Source organism: Balaenoptera physalus, assembly GCF_965194825.1.
Source record: "Balaenoptera physalus genome assembly, chromosome: 1".
Taxonomy (NCBI): domain Eukaryota; kingdom Metazoa; phylum Chordata; class Mammalia; order Artiodactyla; family Balaenopteridae; genus Balaenoptera; species Balaenoptera physalus.
The window spans coordinates 121,028,039-121,053,495 of record NC_138882.1 but is presented as its reverse complement, the minus strand read 5'-3'; the positions used below and the strand labels follow the sequence as shown (position 1 = coordinate 121,053,495).

At 35.1% G+C, this 25,457-nt stretch overlaps 1 protein-coding gene across 7 annotated transcripts in view; it reads right to left on the bottom strand.

Moving 5' to 3' along the window:
• The window catches only part of COL24A1 (collagen type XXIV alpha 1 chain), a 408,506-nt gene that overhangs the window by 79,752 nt on the left and 303,297 nt on the right, over positions 1–25,457 (bottom strand). For all 7 annotated transcript variants that reach the window (XM_082409988.1, XM_082409993.1, XM_082409994.1 and 4 more), the window contains 5 exons: positions 11,186–11,239; positions 9,425–9,532; positions 3,328–3,381; positions 3,020–3,073; positions 1,990–2,046 (listed from right to left, as the gene is read on the bottom strand). In XM_082409988.1, the coding sequence (XP_082266114.1) occupies positions 1,990–2,046; positions 3,020–3,073; positions 3,328–3,381; positions 9,425–9,532; positions 11,186–11,239 (327 nt within the window). The remainder of the gene's footprint in view (positions 1–1,989; positions 2,047–3,019; positions 3,074–3,327; positions 3,382–9,424; positions 9,533–11,185; positions 11,240–25,457) is intronic.

Here is a 25,457-nt window from a genome sequence, read left to right as displayed (position 1 = left end):
TTTAAAAATATCATTCCATCTCTTAACGATTTATTTCCTAAATTTACATAAGTTTGGGGGTAACTTGGAATTCTTTTTCTTCAACTGAGGTATACTTGATATACAATATTATGTAAGTTTCAGGTGTACAACATAGTGATTCACAATTTTTAAAGGTTATATTCCATTTATAGTAATTATAAAATGTTGGCTATATTACCTGTGTCGTACAATATATCCTTGTAGCTTATTTATTTTATACATGGCAGTTTGTACCTTTTAATCCCCTAAACCTATCTTGCCTCTCCCCCCTCCTCCCTCCCCACTAGTAACCACTAGTTTGCTCTCTATATCTGTGAGTCTGCTTCTTTTTTGTTGTATTCTATTCACTATTTTGTTTCATTTTTAGATTCCACATATAAGTGATGTCATACAGCATTTGTCTTTCTCTGTCTGATTTATTTCACTTAGCACAATAATCTCCACATACTACATATATACGCACATACACTATATATATACACACACACATACTATATCTTCTTTATCAATTCATCTGTTGATGGACACTTAGGTTGCTTTCATTATCTTGGTAATCGTAAACATTGCTGCTATGGACATTGGGGTGCACATATCATTTCTGATTAGAGTTTTAATTTTTTTTCCGGATATATACCCAGGAATGGAATTGCCGGCTCATATGGTAGTGCTATTTTTAGTTTTTTGAGAAACCTCCATACTGTTTTGCACAGTGGCTGCACCAATTTACATTCCCACCAACAGTGCACAAGGTTCCCTTTTCTCCACATCCTCACCAACATTTGTAATTTGTGGTCGTTTTGATGATACCCATTCTGACAGGTGTGAGGTGATATCTCATTGTGGTTTTGATTTGCATTTCCCTGATGATTAGTGATGTTGAGCAACATTTCATGTGCCTGTTGGCCATCTGTATGTCTTCTTTGGAAAAATGTCTATTCAGGTCTTCTGCTTATTTTTTAATTGGGTTGTTTGTTTATTTGCTGTTGAGTTGTATGAAATGCTTATATATTTTGGATATTAGCCCCTTGTTGGTCATATTATTTGAAAGTATTTTCTTTATTCAGAAGGTGTCTTTTCATTTTTTTGATCGTTTCCGATAAAGAATTTTATATATTCTTATTAGATGAGTTTGCCTCTATATAAGTTGGCTTGATTTTATCAGAAAAACTCTAGAATCTTTCCTATTTCTAAAACAAAGTATACCTTTCAACCATCTCCAAAGAGCCAGATCAAAATATCAGGAGTGACTATATATTCTGATTCTTCTGTTTTAGGATTTTTTATCCTATATGATATCATGTGAAATATGGAAAATTTAACCAATTATATTTATTTCTGTGAACTAGGCATTTTTGTTTTACCCATTTAATTTACATATAGCCTTTAAGATTGTTTTAATCAAACATGAACAGAGAGACAGTAATTCAGATAATAAAAGGTATAATAGCTACTTTAAAAAAATCATGGTTACAGCTAGTCCTTAAAATACTTATTAGAAGACTATAGACTGATAATCTTTAAAGAACAGTGGCTCTAATAACCAGTTAGATGAGTTTTGAAATCATTTGGTAACTGTGTATAAACTACTATAGAAAAGGATACAGATTAGATTTTTAAAAATCTGTTAGAAATAAACCTGAATTTGATGTATAAAGAAGTATCTGCCCTAAATGTCTAGAGTGTGTGATTTTTTGATAATCTCTGTAAAAAAGTTATCATGAATTTAATGCCAAAAGTTAGATTTGGAAAGTTACTGTTTTAAACTTCTATATTATGCTAAGGATCTTGACCTGAATATAAACAGTTTTTATATTCAGATTATGTGACTGCAAATACTGCTCTCATATAAAACCATGTTATAAAACTAACTAAATAAAACTCCTTGAAAAGATGTAATTGGTGTTGTGAATCTATTGTAGTAACTGTGTTTTATCTCAAAACATCAAAATAATTTTAGGAAAAACCTACTGGTTCACCTCGAGGCCCAGGTGGTCCTAGGACTGTGTTATCTTCTCCTGGATAACCCTATGATGAAGATGATTTATAAAGAAAACTAAATTAATAAAATAAACTTTGAAATATGAAGCCTATTATTTCCTAATATGTTATAAAATATGCAATCTGGTTTTATCTTTTTCAAATGAAAAACTTTTACCTACAAAACTTAGCACATGATAATTTATACATGGTTGTAATTCATACATGTTCTCTTTGGAAGTGTCATTCTGCTTCAATTACATAAAAAGCAGCTTACTAATTTTCTCAAAGTGTCAGTTTTCCAATGATACTACAAATCAAGAGGAGTACTGCTGCAGTTATTCTTAATTCATAAAAAAATTTACTATAGGGGCTTCCCTGGTGGCGCAGTGGTTGAGAGTCTGCCTGCCAATGCAGGGGACGCGGGTTCGCGCCCTGGTCTGGGAGGATACCATATGCCGCGGAGCAACTGGGCCCGTGAGCCACAACTACTGAGCCTGCGCGTCTGAAGCCTGTGCCCCGCAACAAGAGAGGCTGCGACGGTGAAAGGCCCGCGCACCGCGATGAAGAGTGGCCCCGCTTGCTGCAATTAGAGAAAGCCCTCGCACAGAAACTAAGACCCAACACAGCCAAAAATAAATAAATAAATAAAATGCTGGCTTAACTCCTAGAGAGTTTAAAAAAAAAAAATTTACTATAAATGTATATAGTTAGTCATTTAATCTATAGTCTCACAATTGCTTTCAGTAAGTAATTAATATTAGTTTTACAAACTTTTACAGATTGCAAAGTACTATAACATATATCATTTCACCTCAATCTTGAAACAACCTATCAAAGACTTTTTAATAATTTAAGTTTTTGCCCCTTGATATTTATTTTTCTTCTAGAATTTATAATACTTCCCAAGTTGAAAGTGCTTTTTTTATTCTTTGAAAATGTTTCCATACATACTTTCAGAAAGAACACATGAATTCAATGTTTAATTTTATGATAAATAAGTCAATATATTCATACACACCTTTTCTCCTTTAGGTCCTGGCAACCCAGAAAGTCCTGGTTGACCTTCATGACCCTAACAGAAGGACAAGTAAGTAGACAGTCTCCATATCATTTGTATGTGCTCTACCTAATACCATCATGGCCACACTATTAGATATTGCACTATTCTGAAAGAAGAACAGGATTCACTCTACAGGGGTATGAGACCTAAATATGTTAGAAAGGTTTATCAGGAAATTTCATCTGAATTTATATATTTGGGATGACATCTTCATGTAATGTTTTTATGCAAATATACACTTCTCATTTCCAATTAGAAATGCTTACCCTATATCCTGGAATTCCTGGTTCTCCAGCAGGTCCCATCAATCCTAAATGTCCCTAAAAACAAAGTAAACGTTAGAAAGAAAACAGACGATTGTTTAAATCATTAACCTTGTATTCCTATTATTTAAAATTTAGATTTTTAAGGTATATTTTACCTAGTCTGAAATGGGAAAACAAAACATAATTCTCCAACTTTCATCTTATTTTACTTCTGAACCACGTAAGTTCCACAAAAATATGTTTCTTTGGTTTACTTCTGGTATGAACATCCTTAATCATATTAAGAGAAATACTTTCAGTTGCCAGAATGCTGTAGGCTTCCAGCAAATTCTTGGAAATGTAGTTTGTATCTGTCAAAGTTTGTGGTAAACATGCATCACTAAATACTAGAGATTGAATTCTGATAGTTTTTAGTATTGTTATGATAGGATCAATAACTCTGTACTCACTGATAGTTTCAGATGCTTTGATGAACACAGTTTCAGCTCTGGTCAAAGTTGTTAAAATAGAATTGGTTGACAACTTATGTGTGATATTCACCCTATTAATTACTCTTATTATCAATATCACACAGATGAGGAAACATATAAGTTAAAGGCAAATCTGTAAATGTTCCTAAACTACTGAAAAGATAACTCAGATAACTGAAAAAAGCGAAAATAACACTCTTAAAAATGTCCTATCTTTCATATTATCAAAGTTTCCATATCAACTCTCCTCTTTGAGTGCCAAAATAAATAGGAGATAAGGAAATTAAGGCACAGAATAAGTATGTGACTAGCCAAATACCACACTAACCAGTAGTTCTAATCAATGTAATAAGTAAGAATAATAAATATGAGGAGATGATATGATTATTTACCTAAAGAACCCTGAGAATCATCAAAATTCATTCAAATGAATATAAAGTTTTAAAAAAAGATTTTTTACACAGCACAATTAGAAGATGTAATAGAAAAAGGATTACCTTAAAAACAACAAAATCTGTAAGAAACTAACAATGAACCTAATAAGACAGATGTTAAGAACAGACATAAAGAAAATAACAAAACTTTACTGAAGGATATACAAGATATAAGTAAATAAAAAGACATATGGTGTTTCTACAATGAATGATTCAATATTAAAGGAACTTGCTGAGCTGATTCTGAAGTTCACATGAAAGAGGAAAGAGATCATAGTAAGAGCCAAATTTTTCAGAAATATAAATTATGAAGTATTTGCCCTAATAGATCTCAAATGATACTGTAATGATACAGTTATTTAAATGGTGTGGTACTGACCTAGGAACACACTAAAAAATCGAGAAAAGAAAATAGAGAAAATGAAAACAGACCATTATTTAAGAGTAGCTTACAGTAAGGGTAGCATTTCAGAAAGTGGGAAATAGATTGTTTATTAAATAGTATTGGGGCTTCCCTGGTGGCGCAGTAGTTAAGAATCCACCTGCCAATGCAGGGGACACAGGTTCCAGACCTGGTCCGGGAAGATCCCACATGCTGTGGAACAACTAAGCCTGTGTGCCACAACTACTGAGCCCGTGTGCCACAACTACTGAAGCCTGCACACCTAGAGCCCGTGCTCTGCAGCAAGAGAAGCCACCACAATGAGAAGTCCGTGCACCACAACAAAGAGTAGCCTCCACTTGCCACAACTAGAAAAAGCTGCGCACAGCAACGAAGGCCCAAAGCAGCCATAAATAAATAAATAAATTTAAATAAATAAATAAATAAATTTAAATAAATAAATAGTACTGAGACAACTGGCTAAGAATTTGGGAAAAAGAAAAATTAGTCCTTTACAACTTATATCATAGCAAACAAAACAAAACAAAAACTCTGTATGCTTTAAAAGGGTTAAGGGTAAAAATAAAGCTATAAAAATAGTAAAAGAAGGATATGGAAGAATATTTTTATGTACTTTATGTAGGGAAGTCATTTCTAATGAACAAATAAAACCTAGAATGTAAACAAAAAGACTGACAAATTTGACTGTAATAATTAAAACCTCTGTCCAGTGAAAGATACTATAAACAATATTAAAAGATAAATGACAGAAAGGGAAATATATTTGTAATATATTAGCAACATCTTTAACAAAAACATATTATCTAAACTATGTAAGGTATTATTGAATTTAAGAAAAAGACAACAACCTAATAGGAAAACATGTAAAGTGCATATGAACAGGTAACTTCTAGAGGAAAAAATACAAATTACTTAGTTGCAATCAGGAAAATGTAAGAAAAAAAATGAGATACATTTTTTCATTTATCAGATTGGCAAACATCAAAAGGATTAATATGAAGTATTCTTGGTGGTGGGCATGTAAATTTGGTGAAACCTCTTGGGAAGGTAGTTTGGAAACGTGTCAAAATTTAAAAAGTGACTATTCTTTTTAGAGAAAATCCAAAGTAGGAGCCTACTTTGAAGACAATACTCTTTGGATCAATTCATTCTCAAGTTTATTAAAAATTAATTACATTATCCCAACATAATAAAGGCCAGATATTACAAGCCCACAGCTAACATCATACTCAATGGTGAAAAGCTGAAAGTATTTCCTCCAAGATAAGGAACAAGACAAGAATGCCCACTCTCACCACTTTTATTCAACATAGTGTTGGGAGTCCTAGCCACAGGAATCAGACAAAAAAAAAAAAAAAAAAAAAGGAAAAAAGAAAAAAGAAGCAAAAGGAATCCAAATTGGAAGGAAAAAGTAAAACTGTCACTGTTTACAGATGACATGATACTATACAAAGAAAATCCTGAAGATGCCATCAAAAAAACTACTAGAGCTCATCAATGAATTTGGTAAAGTTGCAGGATACAAAGTTAATATACAGAAATATGTTGCATTTCTGTACACCAACAACAAACTATCAGAAAGAGAAATTAAGAAAAACATCCCATTTACCTCTGCATCAAAAAGAATAGAATAAATCTAACTAAGGAGGTAAAAGACCTGTACTCAGAAAACTATAAGACACTGAAGAAAAGAAACTGAAAACAACACAAACAGATGGGAAGATATACTGTGTTCATGGATTGGAAGAATTAATATTGTTAAAATGATCATACTACCCAAGGCAATCTACAGATTCGATGCCATATCTATCAGAATACCAGTGGCATTCTTCACAGAACTAGAACACATAATTTTAAAATTTGTATGGAAAACACAAAAGACCCCAAATAGCCAAAATTGATTTTTTTTTCAAGATTTTCAATCAATTTCAAGATTGCTTGAGAAAGAAAAACAAAGCTGGAGGTATCACACTCCCTGATTTCAAACAATACTGTACAAAGCTACAGTAATCAAAACAGTATGGTACAGGCACAAAAACAGACACATAGATCAATGCAACAAAATAGAGAGTCCAGAAATGAACCCATACTTCTATGGGCAATTAATCTATGACCAAGGACTCAAGAATACACAGAGGGAAAAGACAGCCTCTTCAATAAACGGTGCTGAGAAAACTGGACAGCTACATACAAAAGAATCAAACTGGACTACTCTCACACCATGCACAAAAATACATTCATTAAAGACTTAAACGTAAGACCTGAAACCATAGACTTCTAGAAGAAAACATATGCAGTGTGCTCTTTAACACTGGTCTTAGTAATATTTTTTTTGGATATGTATCAGGCAAAATAAACAAAAGCAAAAATAAACAAATAGACAATATCAAACAAAAAAGCTTTTGTTCAGCCAAGGAATCTATCAATAAAACAAAAAGGCCACCTACTGAATGGGAGAAGTAGCAAACAATAAATCTGATAGGGGGTTAATATCCAAAATATACAAAGAACTCATACAACTCAACATCAAAAAAACAAACAACCCAATTTAAAAATGGGCATAGGATCTAAACAGACATTTTTCCAAAGAAGACATACAGATAGCCTACAGACACATGAAAAGATGCTCAACATCACTAATCATCAGGGAAACGCAAATCAAAATCACAATGACATATCACCTCACACCTGTCAGAATGGCTACTATCAAAAAGACAACAAATAACACGTGTTGGTGAGGATGTGGAGAAAAGGGAACCCTTGTGCACTGTTGGTAGGAATGTAAATTGGTGCAGCCACTATGGAAAACAGTATGGAGGCTCCTCAAAAAATTAAAATTAAAAATAGAACTACCATATAATCCAGCAATTCTACTCCCAAGTATTTATCCAAATAAAATGGAAACACTAATTAGAAAAGATATAAGCACCTCTATGTTCATTGCAGCATTGTTTACAATAGCCAACATATGGAAGCAACCTAAGTGCCCATCAATAGATGAATGGATAAAGAAGATATGGTAAAAATATACTATGGCATATTACTCAGCCATAAAAAGAATGAAATCGTGACATTTGTGACAACATGGATGGACCTAGAGGTTATTATGCTAAGTGAAATAAATCAAACAAATACAGTGTGATATAACTTATATGTGGAGTCTAAAAAACAAAACAAATGACAAACAGAAAACAAAAACAGAGTTATAGATACAGAGAACAAGTAGGTGGTTGCCAGAAGGCAGGGTGATGGCAGGAGGAAAGACATAGGTAAGGGAGACTATTTTCCAGTTGCAAGATAAATAAGTCACGGTTATGAAATGTACAGTGTGGGGAATACAGTCAATAAATATGTGATATTTTTGTATGTGCAATATTGTAACTAGACATAACTAGACTTATTGTGGTGACTGTTTTGAAATGTATAGAAATATTGAACACTATGTTGTGTAAAAGGAACTACTCTAGTGTTGTAAGTCAATTATACTTCAAAAAAAAAAAAAACAACTCATAGAAAAAGAGATCAGATTTGTGGTTACCAGAGGTGGAGGGTAGGGGATGGGAAACTGGATGAAGACAGTCAAAAGGGACAATCTTCTAGTTCTAAGATAAATAAGTACTCAGGATATATGTACAACATGATAAACATAATTATCACTACTACATGTTATATATGAAACTTAAGAGAGTAAATCCCAAGAGTTCTCATCACAAAGAAAAATATGTATTTTTTCTATTTAATTTTATATCTGTATGAGATGATGGATATTCACTAAACTTATTGTGATAATCATTTCATGATGTATGTAAATCAAAGCATTATGCTGTACACTTTAAACTTATACATGCTATATGTCAATTATATCTCAATAAAACTGGAAAAATATTTAAAATCAATCACATTATATAATGTTTTTGAATGCATAAGCCAAAGATAGGAAAATATTAGTAATTAAAATAAAAGGAAGTAAGAATGACCTGGAATAGTAAGATGGCAGTAAGGAATGGAACACTTAAAATGAGCCTGAGGGAAACATTCCTCAGACAACAGATGGATTATGCAATGCTCTCCAGAAGGCCTTCGTGAAAAGTCACCTGTGACATTTAAATAGAGACTAGTGAATACATATGCATTTTGTAAATAAGTTTATGAAAGAGTCAAAAGACTAAATTGGATAATCTCTTAAATATTTTGCAACTCTTCTGCTGTGACTTTCTGAACAGGTCCAAATATATTAGCAATATAATTTTGCTATTACAGGTTCAAAAGCATCATGCTACCTTGTTTCCAACATCATGTAAAATTCATACAAAAGATTCAAAATTAGTAGATGTTTTGGAGACTTATCACAGCTGGTTAGAAAAATAATCTCCAGATAAGCATGTGGAGTCCAAGCATATAAAGAAAACCCATTTTCAAGTAATTTTCAAAGCAATTTGTCAACCATGACAGCATAATTTTATACAGATATTAAATCCTGATTTCAAGTACAAGGCATATAAACTTTTCCTACTTCGGAGTTATAATCTGATTTTTTAAAACCTTATTTCATATTTTATTTCCATTTTGAGATTTTCTTCCCCCTTTCCTCTTTCACGTCCAGAAACCACTAAGCCATTTAAGTACTGTGGAATGCTTACAATTCTCCACAACCCATGGTGGTAGATTATTTTCAATGGAACTATTGCTTTCTCTGTAAAATTAATCAAGGGACAGAGCCTTTAGGACATGGATACCATTTCTTTTCCATCCACAGTGAACTCAGTTCTGGAGACAAATCAAATACTGACCACAGCACCTCTAGTTCCTCTGGCACCTTTAGGACCACTTTCCCCAATTTGTCCAGGAGCACCTCTGCTTCCAGTTTCTCCTGTGGGCCCCATTTGTCCTTTATCACCCTGTGGATGCCATTAGTAAGAGAGAAAAGTAAGAAAAAAACAAACTTATACTCAGATTAATTAACTATATCATATACCTGAATGGCTCCAGAGGATATTCTGTAAGCAAAATTCTATAAATAGTAACTTTGCTTTAACTTAATAGTACTACAGACCACCACTGACAATAATAACATACCATCGCTACCTACGTTACCTTAAAGATATAATTAAAAGTAATTTTGGAAAAAAGAATATTAAAAACTTTGGCCAAACAAGCAGGGAAGATATGGTGCTCACGTTGAGTTACAAATAACCAAGTTTATTGTTTTGAAATTTGTTATGCATTTATGTACGAATGCATACATGCATGTATTTATTCCTGACATGAGAAAACACAGGCCCTGTGAGAAACCTGTTTCTACAGAGAATTTCAATCCCCCAAAGATCTGTCTAATGCAAAAAGGCTCTAGTGTACAGTTCTGTATACTCAGTATCATTACTTACTTGGTTGGAGTTTGTTTTTAAAAATCTGTAACGTGTTTGTATGATTTTACATCTTTCTGAAAACTAGTTACCTTCTGTTCTCCAAATAGGCTAACTAATCATTCTCTAATACCAAAGTATAGCTGCTTTTAAACATTAAATGTTATAATTCATTTTCTGCATGTTGGAACCAACCTGTTCTATTATTGATAATCAAGTAGACACACAAAAAAATTAAACAGCGATCACAGTCAGGAAATTTTTGGTTATTCATAATAATTCACAGGCTTTCCCAAAGACACAGGCTGTTGTAAGGTCCTGCACTGTCCTACTTGTAAAATCATTTAGACATGACATTATGTTTGATGAAAAGACACTTCAATATTGGGCTTATTTTCATGGGTAAGAATGGCAACTAAAATTTACCTCATTCACTTTTATCTTTTATTATCTTATACTGCCCCCAAATTATGAAAAAGATGGACGAGGTGCATATTCACAGAAATGGCAGATCCGATTTTGGGAACTAGAATATGGTGTAATTTGTAGTTAATTATAGTAAATATATTCAAAACTGCTGTAGTACAATGTGAAAATCATTTTTATGTCTCACCAATACTTGAACAAATTATTGACTCTATCCAAGGATGAATTATTTATTATAATGTGCTAAATTTTACAAACACATCACATGTTCTTAGTAAAATATAAAGGAAACAAATAAAACGTATTGTTTTGTGTTTCTTAGTTAATGTATAGGAAAGATAAAATCAATCATTAACCTTTTCAATTTGGAAAAGTACAATTAAAACAAACCCAGAAACAATTCTAATATTTCTCTCCCCTAGATATTTTACTAAAATTGTTAGTAAACAGCACAAATGGTATAGTATTTTTCTTTTCTCTCTTTTCCTGCCCATGGTCTACTATGGTAAACAGGAGAAGAAAAGGCAAATATCTTTTCAGAAACTACAAAGTAGAAAATTTGACTTCAGATAATAAGTAATAAGGTAATAAGTACTCCTAAGTGGAATTAAATATTAATTTATACAAATGTGCCTTTTAAGCCAAATTTATTGTTTTTATTGTTTTATCTCCAGTGCAAATAAAAACACCACAGTATGCTATGGAGCTCTGGGCACATCAGAAGAAAGAAAACCAGCATAAAAAGACGTAAAAAAAAATTACCTTCTTTCCTGGACGACCTCTTTGTCCTGGCAGTCCCACAGTTCCTTCAGGTCCCTGAATATCAAGTATGAAAAAGGAAATACATTGTTAAAGATAGGACTAGAAAGAATGTTTAAATACTTATATCACATAATCACTGAATTGAACACTAAGTAAAAACAAGGGTTACTTCTTAACAATAATATGTTTGTATAATATATATGTATATATGTATATATAATATATATGTATATATATGTATAATATATATATATATATATATATATAGTATAATATATATGTTTGTATAATTATTTAAAAAGAGGTCATGATGATTTAGAAGCCCAGCTGTTACTAGTGAGTTAAGTTCATATAAACAAACTGGCCAAGATAGACCAAATTAAACTGTTCTTAACTACAGAGGGAAAACAACTTTGTTTCAGTACACCCATTGAATTAGCAAGAATGTAATTAAAGTTAACCCAAATGCATCCATTTCAGCAGTTCTATGAGCTAGTATATCTAATATACTGTCAAGGAGAATCTTAAAATCTCAATGAAGTGTAAGATTAAGCAAATATTATTTGATCTGTGGAAAAAAAGGAGAGAGGGGAAATACATGGAGAGAGAAGAGATAGTCATATCAAACTGTTTAAAACAATATTTTCACTTCAATCTGTATTTTGTTTAGACAAAAGTAGACTAAAAGTTTTCCATAAACACTTGATTAAAGTAAGAAGTGGCTAAAATATTTCAAATGTCATGTGATTTTGCAGGTCAACAACGGTTAGGCTTAAATGAGATCCATAGTAAGCCAGACTGCAAGTTCTAAAATAGCTAATAATTAATCATAGCATTCCTTGCATTAGTTGGAAATGAAAATGGAAATTTCAAATTTGTGTCCCAAAGCTTGCAAACTGCAAAAATGATGCAGACAAGAAATAAATTGTGGTTTACCACTGTGCTACAGAGGCTCTTGATAAATATTTGTTGAATGAATAAACAGATACCTAAGGAAATGAGTCATGCCCTGTGCTCCTGAGCAAATGTTCTTCTAGCCTCAGAAAGTCCGCTGAATTTAGAGGCCAAAGTGGTTAAGTTCTACTGCTGTAGTTCTAGCTGCATCCAGAGGTTGAAATGATAGTTGCACTAACATGAGTCTTCTTTGTGGTTAACGTGGACTTTTTAAGAGAGGCTGATTAACATTCATAGAGGTTAACGATACGAGCATTTAAGTCAGACAGCTGTAGTTTCATGTTCTGGCTCTGTCACCTAATGGGTATATGACCATAAGTAGACTATTGGACTTCTAAAGTCCTCAGCTTCCTGTTATATAGCAGGGATATATTAATACTTCTTCAGAGGGTTACTAAGATTGAATGAGATAATGCATTCAAAGCTTAGAAAGGAATAGACTTATACTGAAGAGCTCAATAAATGTCAGTTCTCACTAATTTCTGCTGTCTTTTTAAAGTGCATTGTGTAATATTTAAATATATATAAATATAAATATATATACAAGATATTAAAAGGTATAATGAGCACCCATGTACCTACCGCCCACTTTAAGAAACAGAAGCTACACACACACACACACACACACACACACACACAACTGAAGTCCCATTTATACACTTACATTAGCAGACACATCACCTTCCCTCCTCACTCAGGTGCAACAATTGTCCTCAATTTGGTTATCATTCACATGCATTTCTTTATACTTTCACTCCATTTGTATATATTCCCAAACATTATATGGTTATTTTGCATCTTTTCAAACTTTCAATAAGCAGCATCACACTTTATATATTCTTTTGAAATTTTTTGAACACAACATTTTGTTTTTGAAATTATTCAGTGTCTCTACTTTACTTACATTTTGTTTTCACTCCTACAGGATTACATTTTGTTATCAAACCACAACTTATTCAACCATTTTCCTAGCAAAGAATTTTTGGTAGTTTTTTTTTTTTTTTTCCTGTTACAGATAATGCTGCAATAAACGCTCTTGTGCATATCACTATGTGCCCACCTCAAGAGTCTTTTGGGCGAGGGTATATACCCTGGAGTTGAATTGCTGGCTTGTAGGATATATGCACCTTTCAGTATACAAGATTTTGCCAACTTGTTCTCCAGAGTGCTTTTGCCAATTTATATTCCCAAAGCAACGTTTAATAGTTCCAGTTACTCCAAATCTTCCATAATGCTTGGTACTATCAGACTTAAAATTTGCCTGTCTCAAGGGAGCAAAATGATGTATTATTTGGGATTTCAATTCACATGTCTCTGATTATTAAGGAGGAATGAATATCTATTCATACAGTAATTCAACATCTATATGTGAATCTCTAGTTCCCATCTTCTGTCCAGTATTCTACTGGGCTGTCCTTAATGTCCTGATACTTGTATTTCACTCATTCTGTATATCACAAATCTCTTTTCCCAGCCTGGAGCTTATTTTCTCACTTTGTCCAGTATAACTTTTGACTAACACAAATTTGCAGTTTTAATGTAGTCAAATTCATCAATATTTTCTTCTTGTTTTATTTCTTTAGTGTTTAACAGATCCTTACTGCTTCCCCTTCCTCCATGAGGTCATAAAATGTTCTCCAATTTAAAATTTTGATTTTTATAATTAGGTCTTTAATCTAATCGGGATTTCATTCTTTTGTGTGTTTGTACTTTGATGTGAAGGAGAGATTTGTTTTCTTCCATTTGGATAACCAATTGTACCAGTACCATTTACCGAATATTACATCCTTTCCTTATAAATCTGCAATGCATAATCAATTTATTAAACTTTAAGTTTCAAAATATACTCAGATCTGAGTCTACATTCTATTTCCATTGGTCTATTTGTCTATCTGTGAATGAATGACACTGACTAAATGACTAGCTTCAACAATAAGTTACGATATCAGGTAGGGCAAGTTCTCCCTTTCACATACCACTCCCCACCAACATCAGCAACCTGTTCTTGAAAACTGTCTTGATATTGGACTTTTGATCTTCCACATACATTTTAAAACCACTTTTCATCAATCCAGTTATATAAAAAAATCCTGTAGAGATTGTGACTGAAACTGTACTGAATTTATAAGGGAGAGTTAAATTTTTTTGATATTGAGTTTTCCTATCCATGAAATATCTCTCCATTTATTTAGGTCTTTGTTAATAAACTACTACACACTTTTTTTTCAATAAAATTTTACAAATCTTTTGTTAGATTTATTCCTAGGTACTTACTTTTTGCTGATTGTATTGGATTTTATTTTAAAATTGTATTTTTAAAAGTATTCTGTTTCTTGCTGGTAGAAAAGATGGAATCATTTTTTTTGGTATATTAATTTTATATATAGCATCTTGCTAAACTCTCATGAATTCTAATAATCTGTCTGTAGATTACTTCTCTCATTTTACTGTACTGGCTGGGACCCTGAGTAAATGTGGAATAGAAATGGTAAATAGTAATGACCTTTGCTCATTTCTTTTAAGTTTCACCATTAAGTATCATAGTCAAAGTATGGAAGTTAAACTTTACTAAATGATTTTTGTTTCATCTATTGAGATGATATTTTTTCTTCAATTTGTAAATATGTGACTTAATTTTATAATTAAAAAAAATGTTAGACCTTTGTTGCAATACTAACAGGGAATTCATAAATTCCTTTATCCTGTCAGTACTCCAAAATGGTACTGAATTCAAATACTCAGGTATCAGCTGAAAACCATGGCATGGCAATGCTACCTGCCAACCAACAATTCAGTTTAGGCGTCACTGTAAGTTATATATTTAAATATCATACATTTAATATTTAAACATTATATATTTAAATATTAAGAAAAATTTGTGGATAATGCAAAAATAACAGCTCTGACATAAGTGACAAGCATAAGTAAGTTTCACAAATGTGTATAATTGAGACATTTGTTATTATTCTGAAAGATGACTTACACATTCATCTCTATCTTCAAACCTCTATTCCCTCCTCATTTTCAAGTTAACAACCTTGCTTCATATCTGAGAGATAGTAGCAATTAAACAAGAGCCATCTCCTCTTCCCAACACCCAACTTACCAATACACCTACTTATGCACCCACATATTCTGCTTCTCTTCTCTTACAAAAGAAGTGTATTTGTTTCCTGCCTGAGGCCAGCTCCTCACTTAACACGTATAAGAAGCCCATGTCCTCTCACTTATTCAGGGCTCTCTCTTCTGAAAACATCCTCCTTTCACTTGCACTATCAATTTTTCTCTCTTGACTGGATCATTTCCAATAGTATTCAAATATGCTAAATATTACTCATTTAAAAAAATCCTTCTTGGGGCTTCCCTGGTGGCGCAGTGGTTGAGAATCTGCCTGCCAATGCAGGGGACACGGGTTCGAGCCCTGGTCTGGGAAGATCCCACATGTCGCGGAGCAACTAGGCCTGTGAGCCACAACTACTGAGCCTGCACGTCTGGAGCCTGTGCTCCGCAACGAGAGGCCGCGATAGTGAGAGGCCCGCGCACCATGATGAAGAGTGGCCCCCGCTCGCCGCAATTAGAGAAAGCCCTCGCACAGAAACGAAGACCCAACACAGCCAAAAATAAATAAAAAACAAAACAAAACAAAACTATAGTAACACTAAAAAAAAAAAATCCTTCCTTGATCTCATGTCCCTCCCTTCCTTTTGTCTTTTCCATTCTCTCATTCAATTTCTCATGTACTTTTCTAGCAACATTTTCTGCTCCCCCTTCACAGCAAAACTTTTGAAAGACTTGTTTATGCTCATTGTCACTATTTCCTTACTCTCATTCTCTCTTCATTTGGGCTTTTGTTCTTACCACACCTCTGAAATTGTTCTTTTTCAGGTCACCAACTGACTTCCATATAGCCATCTCCAATGGCTGGTTATCTGACTAATTTTATTAGAAACTTCTTTTTCATTCTTGAAACTTTTTTAAACCTTTGTTTTTATGGCAGCACACTTCCCCGATTTTCCACTTACTTATATCTCCTTATATGCTGGCTCCTTCTCTAACCAACCATTTAATGTTGGAGTGCCCTCTTCTCTTTTCTCTTTTTAGGTGATCTCATCCTGTCCCTGTGGCTTTAAAGACCATCTATATTCTAATGTTTCCTAAAATTATATCACCTGTCCTGACTGCACCACTGACTTTGATTTACCTTCAACATCTCTTCTTGAATTTCTAATGGGCATCTTAAACTTTGTGTGTCCCAGACTGAACTCCTGGAATTCCCTCCTTGAACCCCTAAACTGCTTCTCAGTTTTCCCCATCTCCTTTGTTAATAGGGCAATATTTTGAAAATTATTAAAATACTTTTCTATTTTACCTTTTTGATTACATGGACTTTATCCTATTTAGCCCAAGGGATTCATATGCACAGGGGTTGAATATATTAGGAGATGATGTTTCTATTTTGTTTCTAACTTTAACATTTCACAAGCTGAGCCTGGGGCACCCAGCACACAAGGCTGTCTTAAATTGTAGAGAAGACACACTTTCCATTTATCACAGTAGAACTCTAAGGCTTTTACTAGATGGTAGAATGATGAGGATATGACATAGGGGAAGTAAAGAGAAAGCTTAAGACTTTTCCTTTGCCCCCAGGAGAATCTGGGAAGGCAAAGAGGGAGAGAGACATTGGTGTTCAGATTTCCCTCATTCTGAGTTTTGGCAGAAAGAGACCCTTGTTCCTTACTACTCATTCAGGATTCAGCAAAGGTATCTTTTCTCTAGCTATCACATGGTTTATGGCTATATCAATTTGGCTGCTCGGCAAAGTCAAAATGAGGAAGACCATATTGTTATATTTTCCTGAGCTACTCCCTGATTCCTATATGATGTAGAAGGGAACTAAGAAACACCTGGGGAGCTTGCGTGTGTGTATCGGTGGCCATTACTCTAGGAAGATGCGGCTCTGTAGTAAGGGCTGAAGAGCAGACTGCCTGGGCTAGAGCTGAATGAAAATCACAGCAGACCTCAGAGGGATCTAATGATTAGCGGATGCTGACAGGCTATTTAAGCAAGGGAACACCCCCCAAAAAGAAATGAAAATTACCAGCTTAGAGACATCATCACCAAAGGCCACGAGGGTGGGCAGTAAGCAAACTGACAAGGGACATTATCACGTCCCAATCCGTATGAATAATACCTGCCTCTAGATCTAAGGCCTCCTCGTCTTTGTCACCACAGCAAACACAGACTCAATATTAGAAAGGAGTAAAAGAGGGAGGTGGAAGATGGGTACATCTGAGATACTAAGCATCATAAGAGTCTGAGCACTACCTAAAGAGACGACTAAATTACAGGAACAGATTAAGCTTTCAATTGAATTGGATATAAAAATTTTCTCTCTGTCTCCCCCAATTCCCCAACCACTCCTCACTAATCAGTAAGTTAGGGCTTGTGAGGAAAACCAGATGAACCTGAAATAAAGAAATTACATATTTGCAAATGTGTAAGTACCAACTTGTAACCCTATTACACACTTAATGGTATGATCAACCACTCCGTTGCTCCGCCTAAAAACCAGGATTTATTCTTTATTATATTTTCCCTCTTTCTCAACATCTAAACCATGAGCAAATCCAGTCAACTCTATCTCCAAAATATCTTGAATCTGATCATTATTTACTATCTCTATTGCTCCCCTGAATTCCAAATCGCCCTATCATTTTTTTCATCTACACGACTGCCACAGACTTCTAAGTGGTTTGGTCCACTTTTACCCTTACATTCCATTTCTTTGAAATAACACAAATGATCACCAACAATGTTAATCAAGCATCTCTCCCTGTGTAAAACCTTCCAGATGGCTGTCCATTGCAAGTAATCTTCAAACCTCTTATCATGATCTATAATCCCCTACGTGATCTGCCTCCCCCCTATTTCTCTGACATTGTGTTTCCCAGTTATTTACTATACTCTAGCTACTTGACCACCACCACCCCCCCTTTTTTTAAATAGGACATTTAATAAATGCCCTTTCTACCTTGGGGCATTTGCATTAGATGTTTCCTCTGCCTAGAAAGCTTTTTTTCAGATATTCACATGACTGGCTTCTTCTTATCCTTAGGCATCTGGCTCAATGTAACCTCATGTAATCCTTCTGTGGCCATCCCAATTAAAGTAGCCCCTTTATCAGGGCATTCTCTATCCCATTCCTATGTTTTATGTTCTTCATAGCACTTATCACTATCAGAAATTATTATTCTTGTTCACACTGCCTTTCCACATTACATGTTGCATGACAGCAGAAACCTTGTCTGTTTAGTTCATTGTTGTAACATTAGTGCCCAGAACTGTGTCCAGCATATAATTGATGCTTAATAAATATTTAATAAATGAATGATAGAATGCATGCCCAAAGCAGAAAATATTTAGCCTTAATCAGACAGTAGCTAGTCTACTAGGTATTTATTTGTAAATAAAAACAACTTAAAGAACATTTACTATCTGTTGGAAGTAAAACCAAAGTTCGTGAATAAAAGGCAAAGGGTAGTGACAGATTTTTATACTACTTTTTAGCTTCTAGGAAATAGAACATATGGATCTACTAGGAACCTTTTGCACAGTAAACTTTCATACATATTTGAAGAGCTCATTATGTGTGAGAAAAGGGGTTGCCTGTGCTCTAAGCTGCGTTTTCTTCTGTCATTATAATCAGAAAGATCTCTCCTGGTTCTTCTGTTCACTTTTTTCCTCTTTAAAGATAGTTTTTCTTTGGGGAGTGGTGGTGGTAAACTTCCATTGATATTAGGCTGGTTTATTTTAGTGCTTGTTCTGAAATGTGTATGTAATATTTTGCTCCAAAATGTTGGGTTTTAAAAGTTTAATAAGACACACTGCAACCCATTTGTATAATTAGAGGCTTGCAGAAGAGACTGGAAGAAAAAGCAGCAGTTTGTACAATGTGCATGTTTTAATAGATTTCTTCAATGATTAAAGAAATAAGAATGCTTTTAAATAAATGTCATGTTGACAGAGAATAGTTGGCTTGATGTTCAGCCTACTTAAAACACAGAGGAAGGATTTGGGATTCCCTACTGATTATTTTAAACTTTGTTGAGAGTAGCTGTATTGTCTCAGAAGTAACACATCACATATATTTTTTTAAACAATTTTATTGAGATATAATTCACATACCATATTATAAATCCATTTAAAGTGTACAGGTCAATGGTTTTTAGTATATTCACAGAGTTGTGCAACCATCACCACAATCAATTTTAGAATCAATTTCCATCATCCCAAAAAGAAACCCTGTACCCACTAGCAGTCACTACCAGTTTCCTCCCAACCTCCCCAGGCCTAGGCAACAACTAATTCACTATCTGTCTCTAGAGATTTGCCTGTTTGGGACATTTCATATAATATGTGGTCTCTCATGACTGGCTGCTAGACATAATGTTTTCAAGGTTCATCAATGTTGTGGCATGGATCAGTATATTACTTCTTTTTATTCCAAATAATATTCCATTGTGTGAACATACTACATTAACTAACAGGCATTTGTTAATTGATGACCATTTGTGTTGTTTCTACTTTTTGGCTATCATAAATAATGCTGCTATGAACATTCATGTAAATGTTTTTGTTTGAATCCTGTTTTCAGTTCTCTTGGGTATATATCAAGAACTGATGGGTCAAATGGTAACTCTGTTTTTAACATTTTGAGAGACTGCCAAACTGATTTACAAAGTGGCTGCACAATTTTACACCCCACCAATGATGTATAAGGATTCCAGTTTCTTTACATTCTCATCAACACTTGTTATTTTCTGTTTTCTTTTCCTTATTGTAACCACCCTAGTGGATGTGAAGTGGTATCTCACTGTAGCTTTATTTGCATTTTCCTAACAGCTAATGATGTTGAGCATCTTTTCATGTGCTTATTTGCCAACTGTATATTTTCTTTGGAGAAATATCTGTTTAAAGACTGCTCATTTTTCAATTGGGTTGTCTTTTTATTATTGAGTTGTAAGAGTTCTTTATATATTTTGGATACCAGTACCTTATCGTTTACAATTTGCAAATAATATTTTCTCCCATTCTATGGGAGTCTTTTCACTTTCTTGATGGTGTTCTTTGATGCATAAAACTTTTAATTTTAATGGAGTACAATTTATCTATTTTTCCTTTTGTTACTTGTAATTCTGGTGTTATCTAAGAAGGCTTTGCATAACCCAAGGTCATGAAGATTTACTCCTATGGTGTCTTCCAAGACATTTATAGTTTTAGCTCTTACATTTAGGTCTATGACCCAGTTTGAGTTAATTTCTGTGTATAATATAAGGGAGGATCCAACTTAATTATTTTGTGTGCGGATATCCAGTAGTTCGAGCATCATTTGTTGAAAAGACCATTCTTTCCCTCACTTAATTGTCTTGGTACATCACATGCTTTGGTAATTCAAATTTATTTTATCTATTTCTTTTTCCTGGAATTTATTTTATCCCTTGCGATAGCCAATAACACTAGACATTGTTAAACAAAGTTTGGAAGTTATAGAGAGTGCTCCCATCAGAGACAATGTTTTTCTTCTGCTTGAAACCTTTCAGTGGCTTCTTACTACACTTTAAATAAAACCCAAATTTTTACCATGGTTTAAAAGGTCCTTCATGATCTGCTTTCCACCTATTTCCTCAAGCTCATCCAAACAACTTTTCACTATTCACTATGCCATAATAGCCTCCTTTAACTTTTCCAAAAATACCTAAATCATTCTCATCTCCACATCTTGGCCCTTGCTATTCTATCTACCCTGAAGCCATCTCCCAAAGTTCTTTGCATGACTGGCTCCTTTTCACTCCTCAGGTCTCAATTCAATCCTCCCCTATCTAGAGAAGACGTTCCTCACTGCCCTAGTGTAAATAGTTTCTCTATCCATAACTAGTTGGCTTCCCCCTTCCCTTAACCAGTTGTTCTTTATCATCAGCCTGTTTATTTTCATCATTGCATTTATCACAACCTGCAATGATCTTGTCTAATGTCAGTTTTCTCCATGATATTATCAAATCTGAGATCAGGAGCCTTGCTCCTCTCGTTCCCCATGGTGTCCCCAAGGCTTAGCAGAGTTCTTGGCAGAGTTCTCTCATTGAAAGAACTCATAAACTTCACTGAATTAGTGAATGGACAAATACATTTTAGAGAGTCATAGTTTGTAAGGCTAACATAAATTTAGAAACATCCAAGCTAATGCTTTTTTAAGGCTATATAAGCTTTTTGTCTCAAAAAAGCCTATATAGAAGCTACTATGTTAAATAGACATGCAAGGATCTTTTCTGATTCAAGCAGGAAAAGAAGGAGCAAAGTCCTACCAGTTCAGCATCTTCCCTGGCACAGTCTTCTTGGGGTGTTCTGCATAGTTCCTACCCCTTTATTATGTGTAATGTGTAAACCAAGAAACCAAAGAATGACTCACCCAACAATGTACAGCTCTTTAGTGACAGAGCAGGGGTTTCAACAATTCTTGCACAATGGTCAGTGCAGAATTCTTTCTATTTTGTGCTGCTTTGCAACACAACAGTTCAGAACAAACAAGTCTAACACCAGAGTCATATGAATCATTCAGAAGATAAGGATTTAGATAATCCTTTACTCCTTAACGCCAATGACCTCAAATTTCCAGTGATTATTTTTCAGGGCTTCCAAGGAAACTGTCTTAGAAACAAGAGTCAAGTATACTTCATTTTTTTCTAACTGTTGATATTCATTCCTCTTATCTTTCTGACTTCATTTTTAAGAGTCTATCGAAAAAGCCTCTTAGAAAAGCGTGCATTATTTTATTTCAGCTTCTCTTAAGATATTCATCTCTACCTAATATCATACCACCCTAGACAGATGGGAATTAACACTTCAATAAATCCAATCAAGTTTTGTCGTAAAGGAATAAAACGAGATAATTTCATTTATATATACTCAGTTTTGGAGTGCACAGCTTCACATCTGTTTAGATCTTAGATACCAGAATGATAGACTTTTTTAGAAATGAATGAAGGACCATAAGTCAGGCAGATGTTTCTTCTGAGAAACTTCCAAACTATTTTCCTCATATAGAGTTATGCATTTAGACAACTGAATATTTTAGAGCAGAACTCAAGCATAAAATACAAAATATTTTCCTTTGTTCAAAGAGTCTACATCTTGGATTTGGGAATTTGTTACTGATGTTTCTCTTGCCTTATTTTTCAAACCAGATATCATTTTCCAATCTTTTAGAAAGTAAGAAGAACATCTCTTTACTTGAAAATAATTTTCTAAATTTCTTTTTCTCTCTTTCTTGTTTATTTTTTAAAGAATTTTTAAGGTAGCATCTTTGTGACATTGCCTAAGGAAGAATTTTTCTGAAGTGCAAAAATAAATCCAACATCAGGCTGTCTGATTAAGCAATAGTTCCTTGGATCAGAAAATTCTTTTGAAAAAATATGCTGTGGTATTTTTATTGAGTTTATGAGCTAAAAGGCATTTAAAATTCCAAGGAAACAACAAAAAGAATAAAAAAGAAACACACATGTGTTGTTACTAAAAAAGGCACCAAAGATGTGTACAAGAGGATTATTCCTGGGAAAAATTATGAAGCAGATGAAATCTGTGTTTATCATTTTTCCATGTTTTGTTTTGATCCCCTTTTTCTTCTCTGCTCTGCCCATCACCATTTGTCATGCTGTGTCATCCCTCTCTGGATTTCTGCCTGTGTTGTCCTATGGCATGGTTAAGACTTTCTTTCTTTTTAGTTCTGTGTCCCACCCTCCCCCCATCAACTTTAGCATTCTCTTAGGGAACTAGGCTAGTTGACTGAAAAAAAAATCCATGCTAAAACATCAATAATTGTTAATAACTTTCTTATATAAAAACGAATTTGATAAAAATTCTCAGGAAGATAACTGCACTTTCTTGGCACTTGCTACTTGGCTTCTCTGTGGGTCCAGTCCTGATGAGTCCTCTAAAAAAATGAAAACTATCATGAACCTTAGAAAGGCAAAAGATAAGCCCAAATCCCTAGAAGTATGGCTTAGAACCTGAGGGTGAGGCTGAAGCATGTCCTTGAACCACAGAGACTGAGAAGAACATTAGAAGGGTAAAAGGAGAGGTTTCATTTGGATAGCACTGTCTTTCCCCCAGTCATAGCACCACACAGAGTGATCCCCTTGGCCTACAGTTTCTCTGTGGGAAAAAGAGAACCCAAAGTGGATATTCAGCTCCCCTACTGTTGCAGGATGCTTCCAGGGTTGCCCAGTCAGGTCTTCATGAGGATCATTTGGGGAACCTGGGGGCTTGACCACTGGGGATCAGATAGAGATGGGGAAAGGGGGCATGGCTTATAGCAATCAGCACTCGAATGTTAGTGGACTGCATTCCTGCTTGTAGTAGCACCTGAGCAGAGATCCTAGCCAGGGATCTGCAGACCTTAGCTGGTGGCTCTGTCTGGCCAGGGAGCTTGGTTGGCAGTTCTGGATGATTTGTGTCCCCAGAAAACTGGTCATACACGCTCTTGAGCCTGTCATATGGCCCTGCCTGGGCAGGGGAGTAAATCTGCAACCCTGCTCAACAGCTAAGCATAGACTCCCATCCTGCTAGACCAGAAAGACTGGCCAGAGAACTTAGGCAGCTGTGGAGCCTTGCTCAGGCAGAGAGCCAAGCCAGCAGCCCTGTCCAACTGTTGAGCATAGCCTCTGGCCCCTCATGACCAGGGAACCTGAACAGTGACCCTGTGCAGGCTTGGAGCCCAGTCTAAGATACTTCCCAGTTATGGGGCCCAGCTAACAGCCCTACCTAGCAGCAGACTTTCACCTACGGCCTTGTCCAATTACTAAACACAGCCTGTAACCTCGCCCAGGCAAGGTAACCCCATTCTACCATGAAGCATTAACTGTGAGATGCAGCTGGAGGCCCCACTTGACCAGACAGCCTGGCAAGTGACCTCATCCAACAAAGGAGCACAGCCAGTACCCAAACTGATCACAAAGCATAGCCTGCAACTCTGCCCACACTTGGGGCACAGCCTGTAACTCCATTCAACTGTGAAACCATGTCGGCGGCCCCACCTGAACATGGAGTCCTGCCAGGGCCACATCCGGTTAGAGAGTACAACATGAGGCCCTGCCCAACTGCAGAATCCAACAAGTGCTGTCCTTCCAGCTGTCCTTCCAGGGAACACAGCCTGAGACCACATCCTACCAGAGGTAACTACCAAACCCAGCTAATGGCCCCATCTGACTGTGAAGTCCAGCCAGCATCCCTACCCAACCAGGGTGCCTAGTTAGTGGTCCCACTACAATGTGGAGCCTAGCCAGCTGGCCAAACCAATTGCAGAGACCAGCCAGTGGCAACTCTCCCCTTGCCTCAGAACATGGGTAGGAACCTCACCAAACTGGAGACCTCAATAGCAAGCTGTGTCCGCCCACAAACGCTACAAGCTGACCCGTCCAGTTCCCCCTAAGCAAAGCAGACTGGTGAAGGTCTTTCCCTGCCAAAACAAACCTGAAAAGTTTGGAAGAGGAGACCACTTACTCAAATGTGTAAATACCAATGCAAAGATACTATGAACATAAAGAATCAGGTAAACATGACAAGACCAAAAGAAACTAATAAAGCTTCAATAACTGACACCAAAGAAATGGAAATCTATGAACTGCCTAACAAAGAATTCAGAATAATCCTCTTAAAGAAGTTCAGTGAACTTCAGGAACACACAGATAACTAAATGAAATTAGAAAAACAGTGCGTGAACAAAACGAGAAGTTCAACAAAGAAATAGAAACCATGTGAATAAACAAAACAAAAATCCTAGAGATAAAGATTGAACTGAAGAACTCAATAGAGTTTCCAACAGCAGACTTGCCCAAGCAGAAAAATCAGTGAACTCAAAGATAAGTCATTTGAAATTATCCCAAGGAAGAAAAAGAAAAGAGGATAAAAAAGAATGAAGAAAAGACTATGATACTTAAGGGACTGTGTGAAATAAAACAATATTGTGTGAATACTGGGAGAATAAAAAGAGAAAAGAGCAGAAAGACTACTTAAAGATATAACGGCTGAAAACGTCCCAAACTTGGGGAGAGAAATAGACGTCCAGATTTTTGAGGCTCAAGAATCCCAAACAGGTTAAACGCAAAAAAGGTCACTTTGAGACACATTATAGTCAGCCCTCAGTATCTACGGGTTCCACGACTGCAGAGTCAAACAACTGTGGATCAAAAATGTTACAAAAAAAATTCCAGGAAGTTCCAAAACAAAACATGAATTTGCCACGAACTGACACTGGTTTACATAGCAT